We start from the raw sequence: 25,794 nt of genomic DNA, 5'->3' as shown, positions 1-25,794 counted from the left end.
GCTGTGCGCACATGTGCTGGATTTTTGCGCCCTATACGCTGACTCTGGCAGTGGCCGCCTCGGTGTAAGTATTTGGGAGTCCACAACAGGCAATAGTGCAGCCCGCGAAGACAACATTGGGTGTGTGCATACCATTATTGTCTGGCGAGGCTGCCGCTGCATTCAAGATTGTACTGCGCTTAGTGTTACACTGACGGAACTAATGGACGAACATAAGGAACAAAACGCGGACGTACATGGCGCCACGTACTACGTCCGCATTTTGTTACTTATATTGGCCCATAAGTTCCGTCAGTGTAACACTAAGCGCAATACAATCATGAGCGTGCACCAACTAGCCCCGTTCATTGCTTTGCAACTCATTTCTGAAGCGCAGGGAACATATTAGTTTAGACTGTGCCCCTTCTGTGCAGGTCCTTCCTCGCTTGAAGGCCACTGGCGATGACGGCGGCGATGGCCACCACGACGACGACACGATGCCTAGTAGGCGGCAGTCTGCACAGGCAGCCACTGTACGGCTACACGGTGAGTTCGAACTGCGCGCTGCACTCATATGTACGGCATACGGCTGTGTGCTGCAGCCGCCAGGGTGCGCCCCTGTGTTCTGCGTAGTGAGACATCCAATCACAACTTAGAATATGTACATAAGCTCGGCGGTTCATATAAATCTTTAAAGCACACACGCCTCTTAATGGAAAAGCGCATCACATTTCAACGGCTTTGGTTTTGCGGATTGGGGCTTCTTGCTTTCGCCGACTCGCTTGTGAAATTCCTCAGTCGCGGTTGGCGAGGCTTGTTCCAGCATCCTGAAGTAAAAAAATAAGTCATTTGGTGGAAACACTGGCATTGATCTGTCCTTTTTGTGCATGATTACAGGTGACTGAGACATTGACTTAGATCCGTAAAAACACAGAAGTTATAATAATTTTTTACCCGAAGATATTGCAATGAGATAAACACGAGTTTGTGATCTTTCGCAGGTGTATGGAAATATAATGTATGTACATTTTAACTGGAACCTTGAAGCGTATTATTTGAGTACCAAGTCTGTTGTAGGAAGCTGCGCCGATGAATTGAAGCCGATGAGTAAAGTCATGTCCACATCATGTCTGCTTAGCAAAAATCACAAGCCTAGCAACACTTATGAGATATTCTGCCCCAATTGCTAAAAGGTTCAATGGCATTCGAGTTAACATATTTTGGTGAACTTAACTGCCGCGGCGTGTTTGCAGTGCATTTTAGGAATGCATATCTCGGAAGTGGTGCTAGTGAGGATTTATGCTCGGTAGACATGACTTCACTATACAGCTAAGCTTCAATTTCTCAACTGCTTCATGTGGCCTAAAGCAAGTTTTACAAAAATGTAATCAGTAAATCAGGTACTTTGGCATTGTGAAATGCATAAGTGACTTAAGTAATTGTTGTGTGGTGCATACTTTAATACGAAGTGTAGCCGAAGATTTTGCAAGGCATATATAATCTCTTAAAACGAATTCTGAAGATGGTATCAGCTTGGAGATTTGCGCCTCAGTCTTGCAGTACTGTTGTTCCACTTGACTATATTTTGCTCCGGGGACAAAACTCCTTTTCGTGCATGACAGGACAAAAATAACCAGAACGACGATGCAATTCGTCGTGCACTTTGGGAATTAATATCTTGAAACTGGTTTCATCCTCGGATTTCGTTCTACGTGGAAACGCCTTGCGAGCTCACCGATTACAATTAATACATGATAACTAAAAGTTTGTTAATTAGTCGATTACGTATCTTTACTTTATTGTCCGCCTTTCGGAGTATTTCTGCTGAACGAGTAGCATTGTGATATGACCGTGTCCGTCACAGGTTATGTACGAAAAAATTCTGTCCAGTTAAAAAAGAAACTGTATGAAGGGAACGCTCCATTACGCGCAGAACTCGCTGCTAATGGCTGTACAGTCGAATTACAAAGCTTGCAAGGACATGCAAAATCTCGCTCAGCGAGACACGACGGCATTGTTAATGTAGAGAAAGAAATATAAGTTTGCAGCGTTGCTTTTTTTCTTTTCTGAGCTTATTAAACAGAGTGAAATCCACGTCTGCACGGCTCACAGTTAACGTTTACTTCGCGTCTATAAAACGTATTTCCGCATTTGCACTGTTCTATCCTCTTTATTATGTTTTTTTTTCTATCTCACGCGTTCGGCTACATTACTGATATTGTGTAGTGTCAACAAGAGGTTGTTATCCTCTTGCAGACGTCCCATAAGATCTGCACCTAAAAATAACTTCAAATCGAAGGCTTCGGTGGACGACACTGCCTGCGTGCACGCCAGTAGAAGCTACGAAGTCTGTATGGCCAGTCGTAAACAAGTGCGTTCGCAGCGGGCGAGGCCCGAATCAAATCGAACAGGGGAAAGAAAAAAAAGAAAAGCGAGCGTCCTTCATCCGGTAGTGCCGAATAGGAGCGCGGCTAAACCGGGTCCGCTCGAGGCTCCGGACGATTCTCACGACAAGAACGCACGGCGTGCAGTGTGCGGTTGAGAGGTCCGAGGCGACGGTTTGCGGTGTGCGCGTAGGCGAGATGCACTGCAAACCGGCTGCTTCTGACCCAAACAGCGCGAAAGCAGAAACAAGACAAAGTACGAAAGAGTGCGCAGATAAGGAGGGAGCCTGCGACGGCAGCGCGCGCACCTGCAGTGCCGGGGGCACTGTTTTCACCCGCGTGCGGTGAGAGATAGGCATCGTGAGAAAAAAAAGCGGGTCTCACCGCAACCGCCTTTCTGAAAACACGTCGGCCGCAGGCGCAAAAACAAAATGTACCCGGCACAGGCGCGCCCATGGGTTGATGTCTCGATGTGAGTAGAGTGGCGCAGACACCGGGCATGCGCATGTCCGCGTAATCATGACAGCGCGTGCGGAGTGGCAGTTGGGCTTCACACGGTGGGCGTTTGGCGCAATATACAAATACAAACCCAGCTGCGGAATGACGGCATTGTCACGCGTCCTATAGTCTCGTGTCCCTCTTTTTATCTCGCTACCACCGCCAAGGAATGAAAACTTACCAGCACAGTGTGCCGCTTAGCCTGTCTTGTCGCGCAAATACCCCCCCCCCCCCTTTTTTTTTTTTTTCTTAATTTTTTTTTCTCATAATTTCGTTGCCAGAAAGGGATATAACGAACTCTGAAAATGGGGAGGCACGTAGAAGACGAAAACTGCATTTAATTTTGACGTCAATGGCAACTTTGACGATCTCGTAAGTCGGCATGTAGGTTCAACTGGTGGGAATGACAGTGCATGTATATTATAAGGATGCAGTTGTCAACTCTCGAACGCGCTCCCTCGGAAACTAAGCTTGTGCAGATGACATTGGTTATGCCCTATCGCACGATTGCTTCCGCACAAGCATGTCTGTGTCCAGCTTCACCGACGTGGCAACCAGCTGCAGTTTCTACAAAGTGTTCAGTATTGCATCAGTTATCGGTTCTCCTGTCGTTCTTTGCACTTGCGACGTCAAGAAAAGCTTCTCGGACGTTATCTAAAGAATCTGCAAACACAAAGCAAAACGCTGGCGATTGTTTGGTGTTTTGGTGACTCCATCAGTTCTAACTTAATACACGCGTTAGTGGTCTCGAATTCGCCTTGCTTTTTTTAAATTGAATTAAACTATTGTTACGCTGATGGACTCACTCTGGGTAGTTTTTTGACGTTAGTGTAGCTTCGCATAGCGTTTTCTGCAGATGAAGTTCGAGCAGAGGGCTGTGGTCGGCGAGAAGTGTAAAAGTTGTTTAGAACTTTTTTTTTTAGCTTTGAAGAAGGGACAGGAAGGGAAAGGAGTGCGGTTGTCCATAGGTTCAGCGGAGGTGGGTTTCGGGACGCAGCCCCGCGCGATAGAGGTTCTTGGGTGTAAGGTTGTGAAATGGGAGAAGTGCAGCGCAGTAACTGTCCCCGCCTGCACTTTATTTCGGCGGTACCCTCGCCCTAGCCACAACCGTGAAGCAGACGCGTACGCTGAAGCGCCTATCTCAACAACAACCTTGCGGCTGACGACGGGGGAGGGGAGAGGATGCATGCCGCGCCTCTACAGAGGAGTAGGCAACTCATGCAGGGGCGACTAAAACAACAGCAAACGACGGAGGAGCCGGGAATCCGAAGCCCTATGAATGGATGGCGTACTAGAGAGCGGACTGAGGTGGAAAGGACGCACATGGAAGTGTACGGCGTCTCTCTAATTACGTGCACCACTCTGCGGAGCATCCATGAATGTCCGGCGCAGGCCCTCGTATAGATCCTTCCATATTTTTTTCACGCGTGGCCACCGTGGAGCTCTTGGCCCCGTAACTACTCAATGTTTAAATGCTTACTGTTTATTATACGCTGTACTTATACGGGAACTGGAATATGATATAACATTCTGTTCGACAAGCGTTCTTCGTCGCGCAGACTTCGCTGTGCTTCGCCGAACAATCACGTAGATTTCATGGTCAATCGAGACGAGCGCGGCTGAAAGAGAGGCCGCCCAAATAATTGTGGGAGTGGCACGATCGTCCGTTGGCATCCGCTGCGCTGCACGCATTCGAAAACGGCGAGCGGTCGAAATGGGCGAGGGCAAGAGTTGGGAGTGGCGGTGTCGCGGGGGGTTTCACCGTGGGAACGGGCGGCAACGTGGACGGAAGCCGGCTCGCCGGCATTCCGGGCCGATACGGGGCACCTCCTCGCCCCCCTGCTGACAGCGGCCTGCGGAAAGACGTTGGCGGACGCTTTTATGCGCGTCCCGACGGTTGGACGCACACGGACTCCGTCATGTTTTCGCCTGTTCGGTCCAACCGTACCTCTCGACGCGAAGTTCGAGAGGGCCGGACCATTCGCGCCCGTTCGCTCGTATTTCTGAAAGAATATTCGTTATGTTCCGCTCTTGAACGGTACGCGTTACATGATGCGCAACACATTAGCAGGGTAACTCGGCTTACCTAATAGTCATGCCAGCGCCGTACGGATTCGAACGCGGTATCGAGGCAGGTTATGGCAAACCAAGATGTGAACCCACACGTGGTCGTCATGTGCACAATCACAAACGTGCACGCACGTGGTACGCACACATATAGAGAGAGGGTTCATCATTTCGATATTCTTGAGAACGATAGCGTCATAAGAAATTGAAGAATTCATATAAATGGGCAATTCTATCACGCACGCGCAAACGACGAAAAAATTGTTTATTTAGAAAACTATGGAGCAGAAAACATACAGTTATCCCGGATTTCACATTTTGCTTTCACCGACGCAAACTTAAATGATGCCGCGCTGAATATTTTACAGAGTGTCGCGGAAGGGCGAAAGTCGCACCCACCGCAACCTGTGTTTGCGAAACGGAAACGCCAAGTATGCATGCAGTTATCGCAACTCCAGAAAACGCGCTATAAAATTCGACTACGTGAGAAGGAAGTTAGCGCGTGGGTTGCAGCAGCAGCACTGAACGCCAGTGATGCAGTGTACTAGAATATAAGGCGAATCCCGGCCACGGCGGCCGCATTTCGATGTGGGCGGCATGCGAAAACTTAGATTTAGGTGTACGTTAATGAACACCAGGGGATCCAAATTATTCCGGAGTTCCTCAAAACGACGTGCCTCATAATCAGATCGTGGTTTTGGCACGTAGAACCTCATAATGTTCAGAATATAAGGCACTTATATTCTAGTACACTGTATCTGTACGCGGGTTCCCCGGCAAGGCGGTAGCCACCGGGGAATCATCATCAGCGGCCACCGCGGTGTCAGCTGATGACGGGCTCCGGCTGTGCCCTTGAGTATTCTTGACGTGCACCTGACCAACCCGCGGAATGTGTGCGCCGCTGGCTTCGCCGATAAGGGAGGAGACGGGGCGCGGCCTATCTGCTGCACAGATAGGGCAAGCCCGAGGGGGATGCCGCACTTGGTCCATGGACGCGCTTGCACGCTGGGGCAGCACGCGACGGCAGGGCCGCCACAAGGTGAGGAGCTTCGCGCGCTTTCAGCATGCGTCTCGCCAATTACCGGCTGGCGCTAATAACAAGTGACCCGTCTAACGTGCCGAAGATGTCAGCCGGCTTTTTCGGCTCTATTGAGGGCGCCAACTCTCGGACGCACAATTATTCTCCCGTGTGGGCTGCTCTGTGTCTTTCCACTGAAGAAGCGTCGAGCTGTACCCGCTCTTGCGGACGCGCCAAGGACCGTCAGCGGGAAGGAGCCTCACGCGTGCCGACAGCGGTGATCTCCACCTCGGGGCGACCTTATTTGCGGCCGTAGGTAGCGCGACGATGACGTTCGCGGTCGACCGTCAGCGGACACGAGACGCGGCGGGGTTTTGGCAGCCTGCAGAGAATGCAACCGCTCCCTGACGCCTGTGCGCGCGTTGCACAATGCCGCTAGCGTCGGCGGCGCAGACAATGCATGCAGCGGCCCCCGGCCAGGCGCTCCCGCAGTCTCGCGCTGACGTCGTGTCTCGGGTTAAAACCCTACTGCGTCGACGCTCGTTGCGCAAGGAGAGCGTGCCCTCCAAGGTTTGCACGCGCTCATCGGGCGAACTCCGTCACCGCCACTGTGTAGTTGCTCGCCCAGCTGGACACTGGCGATGTTGTTGTGACTGGAGCCTATCTCTGTGGCCTCCGCGTGAGCAGGCGCTGCGCAGTTGGCCGCACTGTGCTCGGCGGTTCCTGGAACGCTGCCACTCGACGCCTGCTCAAAGGCCCGCCGTGTTCGCGCTAGGCGGGATGCGTGCGTATTCTCGAGACGAGCTGTGCATCTCGCTTCCTGGTACCTGACAGAATGGAGCTTTTCTCTAGCGCCCGCGGACGGTACGACAGGCTCGACGCCGACCGGGACGTCGTTTGCTGTGTAAGTTTACTTTCCTGCACCTCTCTGCCTGGCACCGTGCGAGCGAGGAGCACCGTCGCTCGCCTGTTTCACTGTGTACCTCATACTGAAGATGCTATGTCGTCGTGGAGTGGCTGGTTTGGCTTCACATATTGCGCGCCGTCCGAAATGCGCTGAAGCTGCTTCATATGCTCGTATTCAGTGGATTCCACAGGATTATCCGGAAGTCACAGCGGCGTCCTTGGACAAGCAGTGGGTCAATTATATTAGGCGTATTCTTCCGCGGTATCACGTTGAGTGACGTACATATACTGTGTCGGCGAAGCAGTGATGTGCACATGCAGTTGTAGCGCACTCTAGGTTACCAATCTCTAGACACCACGTGCAGCCAGTGTCTTTAGTGCAAGGGTGAATCCGTTGTGCGTGGTAACAATGAAAAACAACTCAAGCAAACATAACTGGTAAGACTAAGCATCCCTGCTCGTCCGCACTTGCTTACAGGGAACGAATTTTCCTATATAATACAACTGCTATCGAGAACAACGAAACCGTACAACGTATCCGCGCCGACACGAAGCTCCTTTCTTTACATTTCATTTAACCTGCCCCTTAAGTTAGCTCCCCTATTCATGCAACTTCTACTGTAAACATCAGTGCTTTAGTGGTAGTTACCAGAAAGCTACCGCAATGAAAGTGTAGCAAAAATTGTTTCATGGTTAATTGAGAGGTTGGTGCCCTTCAAGAGAGCTTGTAGACGAGCTTGAAAGTTTGTGAAATCAGCATTGTGACTTTGCTGGAAAAGAAAGTTTTTTTTTTCTTTAGCCGAGTCCGCCTCTGTCGGTGGCCGCCAGCGAGTGCAACTTTCTTCACTTCGACAGCGCCCCGTTGTGTGTGCCTTCTCTACGTCCGCATCCTTGGCTCATTCCCGTCTTAAAACTAGAAAATTTGTGCAACTATAGTGAGACCACGGCCGCACTCGAACGCAGAAGCAATGTTTGCGGCCGTGGCGAGATTTAGCAGCGGATTGGCGCCTATCTCTGTGGCGTCGCCGTTCGGGGGCTGGGTAAACAGAGCGCCATGACGTTTCCCAACAGGTACCTGCGGCAATTTCGCAATCACATGTTCGTCAGTATCGCAACATTTAGCGCCAGCACCGACACTAGCGGATGAAGTTTTCTATAGGGAGGCCTTCGGAGAAGCGGCATGGCGGCAACCACGTCGGGGCCCGGTCAGATATTTTGCAAGGGCAATCACCATGCAATGTACATGTTGTCATTCATTGCTCTGCGTCCCATTGTGTTGGTGTTCGATGCTGACAGCCAGAACTGCACCGACAGCCAGAATTGCGCTGACAGCCGCTTTACCGTTCATAAATCAACTACAGCTCACGGGCGATCGGCAGGGCAAGGACAAGCATGAGCCAAGTGCAGCCTTGGGCCGCTCGAGCGATCTGACCTTGACCTATACCTGGATGAAGCTAAGCAATTAGACCGTGTTTTTCGAGGAGTTGGGGTGCAGCCACCTGTTAATTTGCTTTTACAATAACAAACTATAGAGTCACACACAGGTACAAATTCAAAACCGACGTATGGTCATAGGTGCCACATTTAGCAAGGTGTGCTAGTTTCTTCCCAGGAAGGTGGACCTTTTCACCTTCAACGTTCCTGTGTGTGGCTTGTAACGTCGCATGCTGTATAAAATGATATTATAGTTGTATTTTTTGTTGGAAGAATTGAGTTACTGCTGTTACACGAGCCTTCCTAATGTATTCATACAGGCCTGCAGAGACACACCTTTGAAAGAGTAAGCCAGAGTTAGCATCTCACTGGCCACAGTACTTAGGCGCACTAGCGTGTTTTGCGTCTGCTCGGTATGCCAGACGGAAGGATTTACCTGCTGCCGCAGGTGTTTTCCGTGGTGCAATAGTCATTCCATTTTATCTTACGAACCCTATACGGTTATTTCCTGCTTCCAGCCTGGTTCCTTTTGCCGAACTTTCCGGAAAGATTTGCCTGACCTGGTGGCTTTTCGTTCACTAAGGCGGCGTGGCTAAAACTCCATATTATCTAATGGCGGACGACAATTACGGTCTGACAATGACGTCGGCGCGAGGGCAACTCTGCGACCGAAAAATTCACAGCAAGACGGACACTTTGGCGATGAGAGTAGAGTCTGAGTACGTGAGAAACAGGATGAGGCTCGATGCCGAATTCGGCTCTCACATCTGCTCACTGCAAAGCGCGAGAGAGACTCGTTTCGTGTCGCAAATCCTCAAGAACGAAAGCTATCTGTTTATCGGTCTGCGGAATACCTGCATCTCTGCAGGCTGCCGGAAGTGCCACATAGGTTAATACGACCCAGCGCTTGCCGCCATGGCGCGCCGGTTGGCAAAACGGGCGTCACGGCGGAGCGAACCAGTGCTCTATACCTTGTTGAGTGCGTCCGCAGGACGGGCGCCAGAAGCCTCGTTACGTCAACAAATGGATGTCGCTGTACAACAGGTCCACGCAGAATTGTATCGAGCTGAAAGTTATCGATATTATGCAAAATGCAATCCTTGTCATTGGAGTCTAGGGCGCCGGTAGTAATTAACTTGTGATGCTCATATTGAAGCTAAAGGATGGCCACCGTTTCCCGATGTATTCATACCGGACTCGTATGCTTAAGTGACGAGAGAAAACGGCGCTTTTCAATGGGACACACAATAGCGTTGTCTACAGTCTACAGTGTGAGTCTTACGCTTTGTGTCTCGGCGAAAATCACTGTTTTCTGTAATTGCTTTTTCGCCTGTGTGAGTTGCATCCGTTGGAATCTCTCACTCATAACCTCGCGGGTTTCTGTGCAGGCCGAGCCGACGCCCGAGCCCCGTGCGCCGGGTCTGTGCCCTGAGCAGCCCCTGAAGGTGGTCCTGGTCGGAGACACCAGGTGCGGAAAGACTGCGCTGGCCAACCGCTTCGTGAGCGACGCCTTCACGACGGTGAGTTATGCTGTATGCTCCGTCGCCGTGCCGAGTCAACCGAATATCGTGGTTGAAACGGATCCACCCACCGCTAAAGCCAGTGCACGACTTTGAACTACTCCATCATGGGCCATTTCCCATGATAGGGACATAGGTTTCGATAACCAGTAATCCTGTATACGCGGTCGTCACCGAATATTTGATGAAATCGAATGTCTCATTCACCTCGAAGCCGACGCCTTCAATTTGTATTTCAAATTTCGAATATTCGCACACGCCTAATAATTACATTCTAAGACAGTTGCAGACAACTGTACACAAGACAGTTGTAACTGCTCCAGCGAAGATGGCGATGTCACTAAGCCAACTACTTTGACGCTGTTCGGGTTAACGCAACATCGCCTTTATCACCACCACTCGAGATGGCCATATACAAGAACCCGACGAAGTCGCTATATTGGTCGGCTTGTCGGGTCAAAATGTGCTCGAAGCTATACATCGCGAGTAACTTCGTCCGTCGTATTTGTTATCTACACTGGAGCACGCACAACGCGGCAGTTAGAACCGAGGGGCATATGCTTAAAAAAAAGCGACGATAATTAGAAACTGGGTCGGCAGACAGTGACACTGTTTTCTTTAATTTTGCTTTTCAAAATGCGCAGGACTACACGCCCACTGGCTTTGACCGCTACACGACCTCCGACGAAGCCGCGGGACAGAAATTTCACTTCTCCGTCTGGGACACGTCTGGTGAGTGGAATAAAAAGCGTCGCCGCCTCTTGCGGCACAGGTGGTCGGGCGGTTTGAGGAAACGTTCACTGCTCGCTCGCAGGGTCCGCAGCGTACGACACCGTGCGGCCACTCTCGTACCAGGATGCCAGCGTGGTGCTCCTGTGCTTCAACGTCGGTGTGCCGGAGTCCCTCCGCAACGTCATTCACAAGGTGAGCAGCTGCCACGTGATTCGACGCTCACCACTGTGCCGCTCGTTGCGCGCGCAAAAGCATTTGTGGTTGCTCAAGGTGACATTTTTAAAACTAAATTACGGGGTTTAACTTCCCGAGACTGCACAGGGGGGTATGAGAGCTGCCGTAGTAGAAAGTTCAGGATTAATTTTGACCGCTTGGGGTTCTGTAACGTACACCCAAAGTACCGGTGCACGAGTGTTTTTGCATTCCGCCTCCATCGGAATGCGGCCGCCTCGAGCGGGGGTAGAACCAGCCTGGTGATGATGATTTAATGGCATCCCCTTTGAAACTGGGCGGTGACAAATAGTCACATAGCCTGCTTGATTTAATCAGGTATGCTGTACATGTTTTTATCTAGCATTTCTATACACATGTCCTTAAACTTTTTTTTCTTGAATATCTACGTTCTGCTGCTAGCTATGACTGCGAGATTCTGTCGTATCAATCAATCAATCAATCAATCAATCAATCAATCAATCAATCAATCAATCAATCAATCCCTTCCCTGATTGTTTTCCACTAATACTCTAAACGTCTCTTGCTTTTCTCGACTGCTGACCGGTTGACGCTTCCGTCCACTCTAAACCCAAGCGCTGCTGGGAGGTATACGTTACCTACGGTTCTCACTGGGTGAATCTCTTCGCCCAGCCTTCGCGTACCTTCTCGTGTTCAGCAGCGCCGCCGTGCGTCGAGTGAGATATTTCTGCTTAGGCTGCACGTATTAAGATACTGCTGAATTCTTACGGAGAAGGCATAGGGTCCCTCCCATGGCGCTTTAAGAAGGCGATAACGTCATGATTGAGCATGTCTAAAGTGCGCACAGGTCCTAAGCGCCAAAGGGTATAAACATCTTTTAGTAAGAGGTGCAAAGCGACACATGCGCCTGCTACAGGAAGTCTTGGAGTATTATGTATGAAAATCATTATTGCTAAGAAGCGTGGTGGTCGTTCCGCTCTGTATAGGAAACCAGACAGCTGGTACGTGCCGCCTGTTTCCCGCGTGTTCTGGTCAGTAAAGTTTCCACAAAGAGCGTTCCGATATTGCCCGGGCGTTTATGTAACGCGCCTGATTTGTCTGTGTTCGCAGTGGCAGCCCGAGGTCCGGCAGCATTGTCCGGGCGCGTCCCTGCTCCTCATCGGCTGTCAGAGCGATGCCCGAATGACCCAGCGAGGAGGCTGCGTGAGCGCTGACGAGGCGCTGACGTGGGCCTCGCGGTTGGGCGCCGTGGCGTACGTGGAGACGAGCGCCCGGGCCGCGCCTCGAAGCGTCCGCGATGCCTGGAAGGCGGCCGCGCGGGCCGCGCTCGGACCCGAACACCCAGACGCCAAGGGTCGCCGCGACGTGTCGCCCTCTCGCCACAAAGCGTGCATCTTGATGTGAAACATGGAGCGACTCGAAAGACGCGCCCTGTTCGGCTATCTGTGCGTGGACATGACGACTTGCAACACAGCGTGCGTGTTATGTCCTCGTAGGACACAATGCGAGCGCCGTACGTGTTGCTTTGAGTGGCACGAGGGACGTGGTGTTTTGTTCGTCGCCGTTTTGAAGCAAGGGCATCGCTCCTGAGGATGACAGACGTGTAGGGACTGATTCTACACTGGCCGCTGTCGTCCACGAGTGGTGCGATACAGCGTCGGCCTGCGTGCAGCCTTCCCTAAACTGAAAATCATGGTAGTGCTGCGTCGATTGCAACACACAAGTGACCGTCGAAGACACCTTTGATAGTGACTCCATGCCTATACGCTGGATATGTCATCACCTTGCGAACTGTTCGTTTCATTCGAGTACCTGCTCAATCTCTTGGAGCCGTGGTTGTGAACCGCTAACGTCGGCGGCGTGGCCGTAGTGTTGTGCTAGGGGAAGTGCACCCGTGTGGACGTTTCTTGCTCTCGGTTGGTTGTGGCAGCTTGTCTCGGCAATGTGACTTCGTGCCGGACAACGGACTCAGAGTGCACCAAGTTGCCGATGACGTCAATCTTAAGGTGTTGATGGGGGCGAAATGTCCCATGCTAGTCAAGACAATGACAGACTCTCTTGAAACATCTTGGTCGTCGTCTGTTGTATGAATATTTTCCATAGTGCCTGACTTTAGCTTTGTCATCTCGTTCACCATAGTACAAGTTTTAAATAAATGTGCCTTATGCCTCTGAAACTTGAAGTAGTGTTTCGTCACTTCCGCCCGTTTCGATGAATGTGAAAGGATCAATTATAGTGACTCGCGCATAATCACATGCAGGGTCTGCCGGGAAATGGTAAGGTCAACGTGCTGCTTATATACAATCAGGCAATAGCGCTCTCGCACATCGTGTGATTAACATGGCGCAGCTGGCACGCGGTGTCGGGGCACAACTGGAGGAGCGGCAAACACGCTACATTTATTTTCTACAAGAACCCCTTCGAGTACCGCTGTCGCTTTGGGATGACTAAATAGCAGAAGTTGTGCTTTTAGAGTAGGTAGGTTTTACCTTTTAGCCTAAGGACCGACACTATCATCTAAGGGGTTTGTTATTCTTATTTACGCTTTTTGGGGGTAGGCAATGTTGAAAAACATTTAAAGCAAAAGCCATATAGACGATCTAAGCGACAATGTACGAATGTCAAAAAGACGTGCGTAGTTAGTACTTACTGAAGCACATAAATGCTGCTAAAAGGATGCGCAGTTTAACCAAAATACCAAACCCTATATAGCGCGTCAACCAAAAATACCGATTTCGACATTTGTGCCACATACAACTAAATTGTAGTACAAACCAGAAATACATGAACGCATGCGTTGCAAACACGAGCTAATCCAACGAGCTGTCGAAGAATCCACTCTCTTAATCACACTAACAGACGTGTCACTTATGTAGCTGCTAGATTAAAACCACACAAAGACAACAGTCAATGAAGCTAGGGAAAGCATAGGATAAGTTACTGTTTTTTTTTTAATTCAGAAATACTCGTATAAACAAAAAGGAAAACGAAAGTCGGCGAAAATACAATTTGCTTCAGCTAGGCGCCGAGCCTCCATCTTCACCATTGCACGCACGATGCTCTACGAGTGAACCGCGGTGGCCGTCCGCAAGTCCAGTTTCTTGGGTATTTGTGAAGTGTACCACACCTCGCTGTCCATTAGCGGGTTAGCCAGCGCCACTCACGATTACGGTGGCGATGCGGAACGTTCTTTCACCCACAGTCACGGCGTAGCACGTGAGCTTAAGAGGAGTAAAATGGCGATTCGGGCTAGTTTCTCGATGTTCATGATGAATTTCGTTAATTGCGACAATAGAGACAGGTAGGTTATAAAACTAGAAGGTGAGCAGGCAATTGACCAATAAGTTGCCCTCGTATACTATCTCATGGCATAAGGGCTACCATAGCCGAGACTATCCAATGAGAGAGAACAAGACAGGTGCCAAAATTTAAAGATTAATTCGCATGCGGTCCGATTCTTGCTGCTGCCAAGTAGATATAATGAAAACGTGGTTTACACATATAGCCTTTGCAGTACACTGGCAAGTGCTCGCACACTGCAAGGACCGTTATAGCATTGACAAATGGAGGCAAGGGAAATCTTCCAGCGTCTTCAGATTCAAAGCGTATTGCCTGAATCGCTCCTTCGAACAGCGGCTGGTCTGCTCCTTGTAGGACTTGCGTACGTGACGGAGATTGTTTTCCAGACTCTTCTTGAGTTGAACTCTCTTTCACCAGAGTCTCGATGGCAGAGTTGAGCCATCTTAAAATGTGCAGAGAAAGCTATGTCCGGCTCATATAAACCTGCCTTCCCCCTTCTTAAAATAATAAGTAACCTTATGAACGTTGGGAAATACTTGGAGGGTGAAGCTGATGTGGCCGGTTGACAATACGACAACAAAAGACGACGACCGAATGGGCACCGCAGACCAAATATGGAGCTCTTAACTGCTGCCACAGTAAGGTATATTGCGAAGCACCGCTGCAGTATACAGGAACTTACGCACAGGACACGTTTTTGCAGAAAGTACGGCATACCGTGAAGAGGCACACATAAAGGCGGGCTGCGTGAGGAATGTATTTCAGGAGGATGTGTTGTTGGTACACTTCGCATACTGGCTGAAGGATATCTTTGTCATTCAAAAGAGTGCGCAAATAAAAGCAAGCAAACAGACAGAGAAACACTGGCGAAAGCAGTGGCGATGCTTACAACCGATTTACTTATAACCGCGCGGACCCATGAAAATTAACCAGTGATAACACTCCGTCCGTGGTACATCCACTTTACATCCCAATATCCGCGCACAAATTCCGAGACGAATGCCCGCGCCGGACGTCTCATATTGGTTGTACTATCGGATCTCCCAAGGTACTGCACCTGGACCTATCCCGGTTCTCATATTAATATAGTTAGTTGCTAGAGAAGTGGTCGTCCACGCGATGGTTGTACGTTTTGTGACATGTCAAAATGTTAATTGAAAGTTATCGGGGCTTCAGCCCATGTGTGCCAACTGCTGTAATCTGTGCATATTGCGACAGCTTTGATGACTTTCACCTCAACAGTTTTAGTTGAATACGCCAGCTGTGCCCAGTGGAGTGTCTAGAAAAAGGCAAAAGCCCGCTGCACTGGTGGGTCGTCCAATTTAAAGCGGGTCGATCAATTAATCCTGCAAGTTTGAAGTTCCGTTTACATGAATACACCCGAAAGAAAAAAGTCGGGCCACTTTGTCGGCTTTCGGCACTAAATTTTCGGCTTCGTGTATAGTGCTACACAGTGGGTTGGATTGAGAGAGCCATGTGCCGAGTCGGGTAAATTCCCGCCAATCTAGCTACAACAGGTGGGTTGGCTTGACTGAAAAATTCATCGAAGCATATGTTAACAATGTCGAATGAGTGAGCTGGGCCTCCGCTGGTAAGAATTGGTTTTCTATTCGCGCTTTGGTGTTGTTCGCGTAAACGATGCAGGAGCAAGCTGCTACTTCCAGAGCGAAGATGAGACAGATGAAGAGAGTAAACGCTCTGGCAGTCAGTTAAAGTTAATTTTATACGATTCCACAGAAAATTTGTGCAGAAATTTGGGCGATTCACGTGACACATCTTCCGATATAGTTTGTTTACGTGACGCATCCAAACTCACTTCTTTATGAGCATGCCACCTGCCATGAGGCGCACTAATGCCGCTTGTATCTATATGATTTGTCGCTTATTTAAATATTATGGTACATTCTAGTTGTCAGTGAGGATAATGAGTTGTGTCGGAGTTGCGAGAAGCTCACGCTAGAAACTACATCGTAGAGGCGAGAGCGATTGATCATCATTGCCACAGATGCGTGAGTTGTCGACATATCTTGAGCGCTCTTAAATATACAAGGTTGAAAAGAAAATAAACACATTAGTTGAAGCTTCGGCGATGGGGCCGCTACGGCGCCTTGGTCAGCAATAAAGGGCAATGTGCGAAGGTCCTGTTTGGTGTAGGATAATTCAGACCTTGGTACTTGGGCTAGCTATCATAAGTGTCATGTAGGGACTGCTAGTGAAAGTTTGATGCAGGCAAAATAGCGCTAAGTGCGCTCCGCTGATGCTCGTACATGAGCTCGTGCTTGCTGAAAGATATTTACGGCAATCTGCAGGCAGACGTAGAAGTTATTGCTTAATTTTACCTCCACTGTGATTGCACCGTTTGAAGTAAATTTTGTTGCCTTAAATGGCAGCAGAAACAACAACAATGACAACAACAAAACTAGAAGTACAACCTTCTTGTGTCACAACTCCGTAATACACACCAGGGACCGTGTTTTCGTCATTGGTTCGGACGTATCGACGACGTTATCGCTTGGATATGGGATCGGTCATTCGGCGCGACCCATTATAAGAATAGAATGGCGAATGAAATGGAACATTGCGAAGCAAGGACCCTGCATTCTGAAAACAAAGGGTGTCATAAAGTTGTGAAAGTTACTCTGTCGGGGGAGTAGTTACTTGTCCCCTACCAGGTGTTTCTTTTTAGCTGCGCCAAATTTTCTAAGATTGCCTGCGGCAGATAGCACAATTCTAAAATTTGAGCTAAATTACACGAGGCGGCGATTACTTCTACGAGAAATCAATATGCCTAATTGAATAATTAATACAATTACACTACTTAACTTTTTCATTAATTACTTTACGGAACATATTTCATTCTACGTATGGATGCCTTTGAGTTCGCAAGAGGTATTCACTCGAAACGCATTTTCAGGACTGCACCAGTTTTCAAAGTGTCCGACGAAATTCAGTGGCGTTCCAGCTACTTTTGTGCTTCATTGCATAAAAGAGCGTTTTCGTAAAAAAGTAAGTGTAACAAAAGTGCATTATTATCGCAAGCTCGACGGCGTATATCGGCGATTAGATCGACGGCGTATATCTCGAAGCCGGTGACATCCTCAGAATTCGTTCCAAGTCGATATGCCTTGCAAGCTCACTATAGTTACAATTCGTAGATGAAAATACGTGCCGTAATGCAATTAATTAAACAGTTAGTTAATACAATTAGGTCAATTATCCAATTAAGCATTTAGACATCTCGTAGAAGTAATGGCCGCCTAAGCTCAAGGATTAGAATTGTACGTGCTATCTGCCGCAAGCAATTTTTAAAAATTTGGTGCGTGCAGCTAAAGAAAAACAAAAGACGAACCCTACATACGGCGCATTTTCTAGAGCACATGCACTCTATCAGGGGTAGCATAACGGAACTATGCCGCTTCTAAAGAGAGAAGTAGCCGTAGAGTACTTTAGCTCTACTGCACAGAAAAATAGCAACTGCAGTAGTGCTGATTTTACTGTATTACATACAGCTAGAGTAACTGCAGTAGAGCTGTTGCAGCTGGTTAGAGTAAATGCAGTGCTTCTGATTTTACTCTTTTGCAGCCTGAGTTAGCTTTGACCCTGCTTGTAAAAAAGAATAGTAACTGAAAGTTTGTTTCAAAATTGACAATTCCAACTGAAATCTCCAACTTTAAAGGATTTCAGTTATTTATGTGCCAGTGCTCATTCCAGGCTCACCAGTGTATTGTACGTACGTCAAAACGTCTAACGTAACACTTTCACGTATATATGAGGGTGCGTTTCATGTTTTTTACATACATAATCCCCACAGACATACACTGGGACCCTGAACACAATTTAGAACGAAAACCAGAACATTAAACCAAAGCAAGATTTCATTTTATGAAAAAAGAAACCAGGAGACAGTCTAGTAATGATCTACCAACTGTGTTAATGAATAAAATTGCGCTTTGTGCCATAAGAACTGGTGAAAGCAGTGAACATATTAAATTAAGCGCAGAGAGTATGTCATAATAAAGACATTAAAAGCGCTCTTATTCAGAGCAATTTTACGGAAGCATGTAAAATGTATATGGTTTGTAATAATCGAACTTTTAATGAGATTAAACATGGCTCTCCTTTTAACCGTCATGTATTTCAGTGTGGCGTGAATAAGCCTGATGACGTTCAAACAAGGCGGGAAGAAAGATGTACAAGATAATTTCTCTTGTAAAGCATAGATGGCAGCACAATACTGTAGCTGTCGTATGCTCTTTGTTTGGTTTGTTTAAAAAAAGGTGGTGTCGCTGCTGAGCAGAAGTTGCTAAAGTTCCTCTGTTGCTGTCGTTCGATGATCGTTACCGTAGACCATATGCAATAAATAAAGATAGTAAAAGTGGATGTAGCGATAGTTGGCAAGTTCGAAAAGTAAAGGTTCATAGTTCTAACTGTTCTGGAAATAGGAAAGCACAGCGCAGCTTCTCGCACGAACGAAACCCACGTTGCGTTCATTGCATGTACTAATCAGGGCATATAAACCACAACATCAACAAATGCATGGAGGGCATAACTTCTTTCGATATAAAATCACTGAAGAATGTGAAGACGAGCGTCAGGACGGCAGATGGCCGCCACTTCGTCGAGACACGTGACTCAAAAGGAGAGCCACGCGTTGTATCATCGCCGCGTTTTGACGGCTCGATGGGTTTCGTGCCTGACCTCAAACCAGATCTTCAGGTGGGCGAAGTGATTCCAGGACTTCACATAGGTAAGCCGCATGTCTCCGTTGCGTCTCACGGCACAGCGAAGGTCACGGATTTCGCTGACGAACGTGTTTGGCCTCGCTAGACTAACGAAGACGGAAGCTTGCCAGCTGCGCTTGCTTTGTCGGGCATACGCTGGGGCATTGGCTAGTTAACGTTTTTGGAGGCGTTTGCGGGCGTCGTTTAACAAGTAGTGCGAGTAGTGGTGTCATGGGCATCATGGCATGCAGGCTTCATCAGATATTGGTTGTAAGCTTTTTGAATACTACAGGGCACGACAAGCGTGGTTTTGGCTGTGAGCAGCGTTGAGCACAGTTTTCTTGATAGCACCGGTTGGTCGTAGCATGTGCAAGAGTCTTATGTGCGTTACATAATGACCGATCTTCTATAGTCACCTTCACCGCATTACAGTAACGTTGTGCAGTGAAGCGTACATACTGTATTGTGGTGAAGCATATTTTTCGCGCAGCGAAGCATACTGGTATGTGTTTGACACTAACAGGAAGGTCGCAGCTAGGTCGAAAGCGCCGTGCACGTTAATCGGTTATTTAAATTTATAGCAGGAATAGCGCCAAGGACGAGGACAAAGTGAAGGCACATTAAAAAAGAAAAATTAAAACTAAAAAAAATAATTGTATCTCCCAGAATCCTAAAACTGAAAGCAAAATTTGCCATTGCTCCGTCTGTCTTCTTAAATGACACGGAAATGACGTACTTGTCTGCAAACCTAGCTGTGACCACGCACATTTATCGCGCTCATGCACCGCTGTGTGTGACACCACCCCAATGTCTCTTTTTCATTTTTTATGCCTTTAGCACATCCGTCATTGTCACAAACATTATTCGTACACTGGTGCAATTCTTGAAGCGCGCCGACCTGAGTCATGGTTTGTAATCTTCCTTTGCATCATCCCGCGTGCATGTAGTGTTCTCTCCCTTCATCTTTCCCTCTTTCTATTCCCCCTTTCCCTTGTGTAGGGTAGCCAACTGGACGCTCGTCCGATTGACCTCCCTGCCATTCTTCTCCTTGCATTCTGTCTCTTTTTACACCTTTGACGAAGCGTTCCAACGTATTTATTTAAGTGTTTGTCCTTAGCGGTGTTCCCGCCTGAAAACTTTACCCAGACCTTTCGTATTGCACTTGCATTGTAGAAGATTGATTGTGCATGCTGAAATCCAGACCTCTTAAGGTTCCCAGGATGCAGCTGCCGATTGGTGTCTGCTGCAGTCTCTCGCTGTGACACACGTCGTGAACGCGGTCGCCTCGACAGTGCCAAACTTCCACGAAGACCTCGGGCTGACTTACCTGGCTCTCGAACTGCTGGATCTCCCAGACTTCACGCTGACTCGGGCCACCATCGACACCGCGTGCGACTTCATTGATGGAGCGCTCTCTTCCGGCGGATCCGTACTCGTGCATTGCAACGCAGGCGTGTCCAGGTGCCCACACCTTTTGTCCACACTTGCGATACATGAGCGATACCAACCGAATGCTGCAGTTGCCGCTAGGATGTTGTGGGACGGAAGGCGTGTGAAGTGGTGACCTGATGCCTTTTGCATCAATGCCAACACGGGACAGGAAGCAAAGATGAAGACAGGACGTCCGGAAAATTTCAACTGAATTTTCATTTTCATTAAGCATATTAGAGTAGAGGTGCTTAGGCCTTGCAACTACAATGCCACCACAATGCTAATTGACGCTACGAAGAAACAGTAAAGCTTTAACGAAACAGCTTTGTAATTTAGGGGCGTTCACACGGGCGAATTGTTTATTCTGCCTCTTTAAGAAGTTCTTACCACGTAACGACAACGTCACACCCTCATCAAGCCACGCGGCGGCCAAGCTGTCAAGAAACTTCTAGAACTGAAACAAGTTACGAACTTATGACACACCATTGCTAAATTCATCTGTTCCTCCTGAACTGAGGGCGCATTAGCTCTTGTGCCTGCAGGCACAAGAGCTAATGCGTTTTCAGTTCAGGAGGAACAGATGAATTTAGAAAAAACAATGGCATAGACCCGGAAGAAGCTCAGATAAGCGGCGCGGAATGTCCTAAAGCCGCACGAAAGTCATAATGTTCGAATCAATGAATCCGCTTGAAAATCTCAGTTGTTTTATTGAAAATGTCATTTTCATGTCCCGCTATTTTCTTAAAGATTTTGGTAAATGGTGTAGTTTTGGGAAAGCGTCTGAGAAAACAATCGAAACACCATTGTAATTGTTTAAGATGCTCCTTTGTGCTGAATAGGGGTCCCTCTACGGTAGTTTCTGACGAGAGTCACGATTTTAATAACCATGCTACTGTCGAGACTATTTAAACTTTTTGTTAAGGGATTCCTGAGTGCGAGGCTGTGCTAAAATGCCATTTTAGGGATTAGAAGCACAAAAAGCCGTCACTGGGGAACTTCACAAGCAACTCGGGGAAAACAACAAAGCCGAAAAAAATCAAAGTTACCTAGGCAGCAAATGAGCGCATTGTGTTTACGACGAATTGTTTGTGTAAGTTTTCTCTTCTTGGCTTTAACGTGTGGCTTCTGAATAAAACTTAAGATAAAAAAAACCTATTTGTTAGCTCGCGCCTGTCTACTCTACTCTCATATTTCCCGTTGCGTTCTATTCAGATAACTAATTTTCTCCGAAACATTGGGCACAGTAACTTTTCCCGCTGTAGGTAAATTTCTGTTGCGATAAAATATGTGTGCGTTTTGCAGAGTGGAGGGTGGATGTTGCGTGAATACTGGAAAACTACATCGATGATGCTATACTGCCTAGAATCGTTTGTGTGATTTAAGAAGCGTGTGTCTGGTTTCAACGTGTACGTATACTATAGCGACATCATTTGGCGCATAGCGTGCGTGCATGTTTTAGTGCTTGCGATATCCATGCCCTTGTTGCCAAGAATGTTGTAGCGTTGAAAGCTTTGGCGAGTGTATGAATGGCTCTTTGCGCATCTGCATGTGATGTACTTTCGAATTTGTTATCGAACTATATCGTCGCTAGCCGGCCCGTTTGGCTTGCGCGTATACCAGGAGGTGTATTAACTAGAGGCCCAGCGAGCATGATTATTCGTGCAAATAGATTTCACATCCATGAAATGTAGCTGCGCATTGGGCGATATGCGCATGCATGCATGTGAACCGCACATTTCGAACACTAAAGCTGTCACGCGCTCTTTTGACCAGGCGGAAGGAAAATAATAAAGCGTTTGAATGACACTGTGTACTGATCGATGCATAAGCGCCCTATGAATAGCTCTTACTGTAAAGGAAATTTAATATTGAAACGCAGACATTTCGAAAAAAAGAAAAGAAAAAGTAAAGAAAAGGAAAAGTAAAGAAAAACGTGACCACCTTAAGCATTCACGTGGACGAGAGTACTGAGATGTATAGTTTTAATCTTGTGTCCGGTGTGCTATTTCACAAATTTCTTGCCTCTTGAACACTGTACACAAGGTGCATGCCGTTACGGATGTAAACGCAGCTATGAGTTCGCGCTTTACCTTGTCTGTTTTCCTGTCGCTAACATATGTTAGCGACAAGGGATATCGTAACAAGGGATATATATCCCTTGTTACGTGTTAAAGCGGCGCGTCAAGTCACGAAAGACGACATGGAGTCTCTTTTGCGAACGGGACTCCATGTCAGTGGGCACGCCCTCTTACTTTGCGTGCAGGTCGTGTGCCCTCGTGCTGGCCTTTCTGATACTGCGACGTGGAATGGATCTTCACCAGGCCCTGGAGAAGACGCGCACGGCCAGGCCTGCCGTTCGCCCCAACGAAGGCTTCCTCAGGCAGTTGGCAGAGCTGCAGAAAAGCATGCTTGCCGCGTCCCCGCCCCCATCGTCCTGATTGTCTCCACTAGGGCGGAAGTGGGAGAGAGAGAGGGGAAGTGACACGTGTGTGCTTAGTGCTTTCACTGGACTGTGTGTGTGCGCGCGTTTTGAAGGACAGGTTAGTTGATACCAAAGTGGCTGCAAATGCCTTGAATGCTTAATTGTGAAACAGTAAAGCAGTAAAACAGTAAAACATTAAAAAGTTACATGAAAAAGACAAAAGCTTTTATATTATATATAAGAAGGAGCCAAATAAAATAATAAGTCACTTTGATCTAATTTTGTTGTCTTATAAATCACAGATGTACGTTCCGTTCTTTATTGCGTCTTTTACAATGCATTAGTTTGTTCTTAGCGACCCGTACAGACCAGTGCTTCTTCTACAAGAAAGAGCCGGACCTGTGCAAGCCCAACTACACATTCTGTGTCGGGCGGAATGACGTTGCTCATATTAGAGCAGCATGCAGTTTGGTTTGTCGTTTCGTTACTTCGGTGCGTCTCTGCTCAAGGCCTGGCGAGCACTTTCCTTTTGCCTGAGCTCGTGCACGGCGTTCGAAGACAAACAAATGTCCAACTGCAGACTGTCGTGCGTCTGGGGCAGAATTCGCAAAACTTTTCGTTCGTAAGTACAGTTTGCCATCGACCGACCGCTATCGCTGATAGTGTGTCTAACAGAATGGTTGGCTGGATTCTGCTGTTATTAGCAGCATTAACAGTTGTCGCGCCATGACAATAAAAGCACTGCGCTATACGCGAACAATTGCTGAGGAGTGTTACTCTCACTAGCACGAATTTTGAGCGCACTACATTCTGTAAAATTGGCAGCCTCGAATTATTTGTAAGTATAAATCTCATCTCGTGCAATGCTGTTTCGTCTGATATTCGTTGAGGCGAGTGCACATAGTGCGCTTTCGCACTTCTGCTCGCACACTCTATATCTGACCAGCACTACCACGCCCTTGATTACTAGCGTTTCTATAAGGCGAGAAATTACAGGTGTCTTGCACCCCAAAGGATAGAAAATAAAACAGCCCCGTAGTATATTGTGTTTGTACAGAAATTGTTTTCTTCTATACTTCGCTTCCACTACGTGCACAGCATAAGTGTAAACAGCTTCCGAACATTTAAACAAGCTAGGACCTGAAGATTAAAAAAAGGACAAGGAAGAAAACGAGTAACAAGGAAAGAACCAAACGAAAAAAAAAAAAGGATTCGGGCACTGACAGCTCACTTTTCAGCTGACAAACACAAGTGCAAAGCCCCCATAGCAGGCTGTGAAAGAGTGAAACGTCGCAGAATTCAGGGACTATATTAAACAGGATTATAAGCTCCTTCGCTTAAATGTCCAGGTAAGCATGGCTATGTAGGAAAGACGCAAGTGCCGAATGCACAACTTTTCTTGTGAAATATCAAAATACCTCAGAGAAGCGGTGTATAAATTGACGCTCGCAGTTACGGTCATCGATAGACAAATAACAATAGCTGCATACAGTAAAATGCTGAAGATGTTAGGCCAAGAAAGGTAGCCTGATCAAGCGGACGCTTGCTACTGAAGCGCCGAGCGCTTGTTCAACAGTGAAACCAACGCAATTACTGTATAGGGCCGAGTCGCGCACTAATGACGGTGAGTATTAGGTAAATTTTAAAATGAGGGAAACAGTCTCCACGCAGCAGACATCGAACATATTGCCCACTACTAGCATTGAATGCTATACTAGGCACTGACTACTAACAAGACGAGATACGTTTTACTAGTGCACACGTGGCGGCGGAACACGCCAATTGTGCTCGATGTACCATATTTATCTACATGGATGATAAGACGTTCCAGAAACGGTAAACAATGAAGAAACCTAGATTTCAAATACCGTTCTGTCCACCAAAGGAGTTCAACGTGTCAAAAGATGACTCGATGCATTTTATAATAGCAAGCGCCTTTGACGCACATGAACATTCTTTAGGATAATCATTTCATACTGTCCGATGCTGTGCATATGTGATGGAATCATTTGTGCATGACCGAATGTGCCGAAAGCTCGGCATGGCAGATGGGCACACTTGGTAAAGCTCTAAGTGTTCTTTCACTATTCAAGGCGAGTGAACACCGCCCTCACGTAGTTTATAATGAAAATGGCCAAATCTATTGGACCGCATGGTAACATGTTTAACGGAGTCTCAATACTTATAGCGAGTCTCACATAGCTTTTTGCGGTAGTTCAGAGGACGGAAATGTCACGGAAATCTGGCTTTCATTATTTATCACAAATAATCGCTCCCTCTTTGGTGTATGTCAGAAAACGAAATGACTGGATAATAGATGCCTCCCTCGAACCGACGCCGCGCGAACACAACGTGAGAAAAGATTGTAATACGTCATCCGACGTCATTTCATTGATATATCGCGTAAGAAGAAGCTGTCCCTGGGCTGGCTCACACTACGTCAGAGCAGAGTTCGCGGGTTGCATAGAGTGTCGTCAGACAAGAAAGGGTGCCAATTATCCGCACACACACACACACACACACACACACACACACACACACACACACACACACACACACACACACACACACACACACACACACACATATATATATATATATATATATATATATATATATATATATATATATATATATATATATATATAGAGAGAGAGAGAGAGAGAGAGAGAATAATATATGGATTTGTATGGGAAAGTGGGTAAAGGAAATATGACTTGCTATGGAAGTTTCACAGGCGAAGCACTACAGCGAGTTAAATGCTTCTCATGCCGGCCCGCGGTCGCTTCCAGTTCTTGAAGGGCGTCACCGCCTTTGGCAGGCTGCTTCTTCTGGAATGCCTCTACTGCTGTTCGTTCCAACAGGAGATGGTGAACGTATGTGGTTACATCGCTCGCGTACACACAGCATTTCACCCGGGGAGGTGATCGCGGGCAGTCGCGGTCATTTGCGCTGCCGCTGCCACTACCGCAGCATAACTGGTTACGAAAACTTGTGTCCCCCTTCCGATACAACCCTCTAGAAAGAGGTTCACCGGCATCAGAGGCCACAGCCAGGAGGTCTGCGCGGAGGCGTTTCACATCGACGTTGTTAGTGCGACTAAGCACTCGAAAAAGTTATATGCGTGTTTTCACTATGTCCTGAAAGAACTACATTATTCAACAAGTTCACATTTACAGGAAATTTGATG

At 47.7% G+C, this 25,794-nt stretch overlaps 2 protein-coding genes across 4 annotated transcripts; both read left to right on the top strand.

Annotated features, from left to right (window-relative positions):
- Window positions 1-394: 394 nt before the first annotated feature.
- Window positions 395-12,906, top strand: LOC126542569 (rho-related GTP-binding protein RhoN-like). Of its 3 annotated transcripts, none has more exons than XM_050189709.3 (5): window positions 395-525; window positions 9,675-9,806; window positions 10,451-10,538; window positions 10,621-10,730; window positions 11,841-12,906. In XM_050189709.3, the coding sequence occupies exons 1-5, from the start codon at window positions 442-444 to the stop codon at window positions 12,132-12,134; spliced, it is 708 nt and encodes a 235-aa protein (XP_050045666.1). In that variant the 5' UTR covers window positions 395-441; the 3' UTR covers window positions 12,135-12,906. The 3 variants fall into 3 exon arrangements, with proteins under 3 accessions (XP_050045666.1, XP_050045664.1, XP_050045667.1); XM_050189707.2 differs by lacking the exon at window positions 395-525 and adding an exon at window positions 5,867-5,967; XM_050189710.3 differs by lacking the exon at window positions 395-525 and adding an exon at window positions 5,981-6,850.
- A 5,412-nt stretch (window positions 12,907-18,318) lies between these two features.
- On the top strand, window positions 18,319-22,905 carry LOC126542571 (dual specificity protein phosphatase 3-like). The gene is made up of 3 exons (XM_050189711.2): window positions 18,319-18,777; window positions 19,963-20,212; window positions 22,446-22,905. The coding sequence occupies exons 1-3, from the start codon at window positions 18,567-18,569 to the stop codon at window positions 22,618-22,620; spliced, it is 636 nt and encodes a 211-aa protein (XP_050045668.1). The 5' UTR covers window positions 18,319-18,566; the 3' UTR covers window positions 22,621-22,905.
- The last annotated feature ends 2,889 nt before the right edge of the window (window positions 22,906-25,794 follow it).

This window comes from Dermacentor andersoni, chromosome 2 (genome assembly GCF_023375885.2).
Source record: "Dermacentor andersoni chromosome 2, qqDerAnde1_hic_scaffold, whole genome shotgun sequence".
NCBI classification, from domain to species: domain Eukaryota; kingdom Metazoa; phylum Arthropoda; class Arachnida; order Ixodida; family Ixodidae; genus Dermacentor; species Dermacentor andersoni.
Note: the sequence above shows the minus strand (reverse complement) of the source record. Positions and strands in the feature narration are given on the sequence as shown.

Excerpts from the sequence above, each read along its gene's own strand:
- LOC126542569 (XM_050189709.3), top strand. The coding sequence starts at position 442 with ATGACGGCGGCGATGGCCACCACGACGACGACACGATGCCTAGTAGGC. Across the intron at positions 10,539-10,620 it reads CTCCGTCTGGGACACGTCTG|GGTCCGCAGCGTACGACACC; the intron begins GTGAGTGGAATA and ends GCTCGCTCGCAG. Across the intron at positions 10,731-11,840 it reads TCCGCAACGTCATTCACAAG|TGGCAGCCCGAGGTCCGGCA; the intron begins GTGAGCAGCTGC and ends CTGTGTTCGCAG.
- LOC126542571 (XM_050189711.2), top strand. The coding sequence starts at position 18,567 with ATGGAGGGCATAACTTCTTTCGATATAAAATCACTGAAGAATGTGAAG. Across the intron at positions 18,778-19,962 it reads GATTCCAGGACTTCACATAG|GTTCCCAGGATGCAGCTGCC; the intron begins GTAAGCCGCATG and ends AGACCTCTTAAG. Across the intron at positions 20,213-22,445 it reads TGCAACGCAGGCGTGTCCAG|GTCGTGTGCCCTCGTGCTGG; the intron begins GTGCCCACACCT and ends CTTTGCGTGCAG.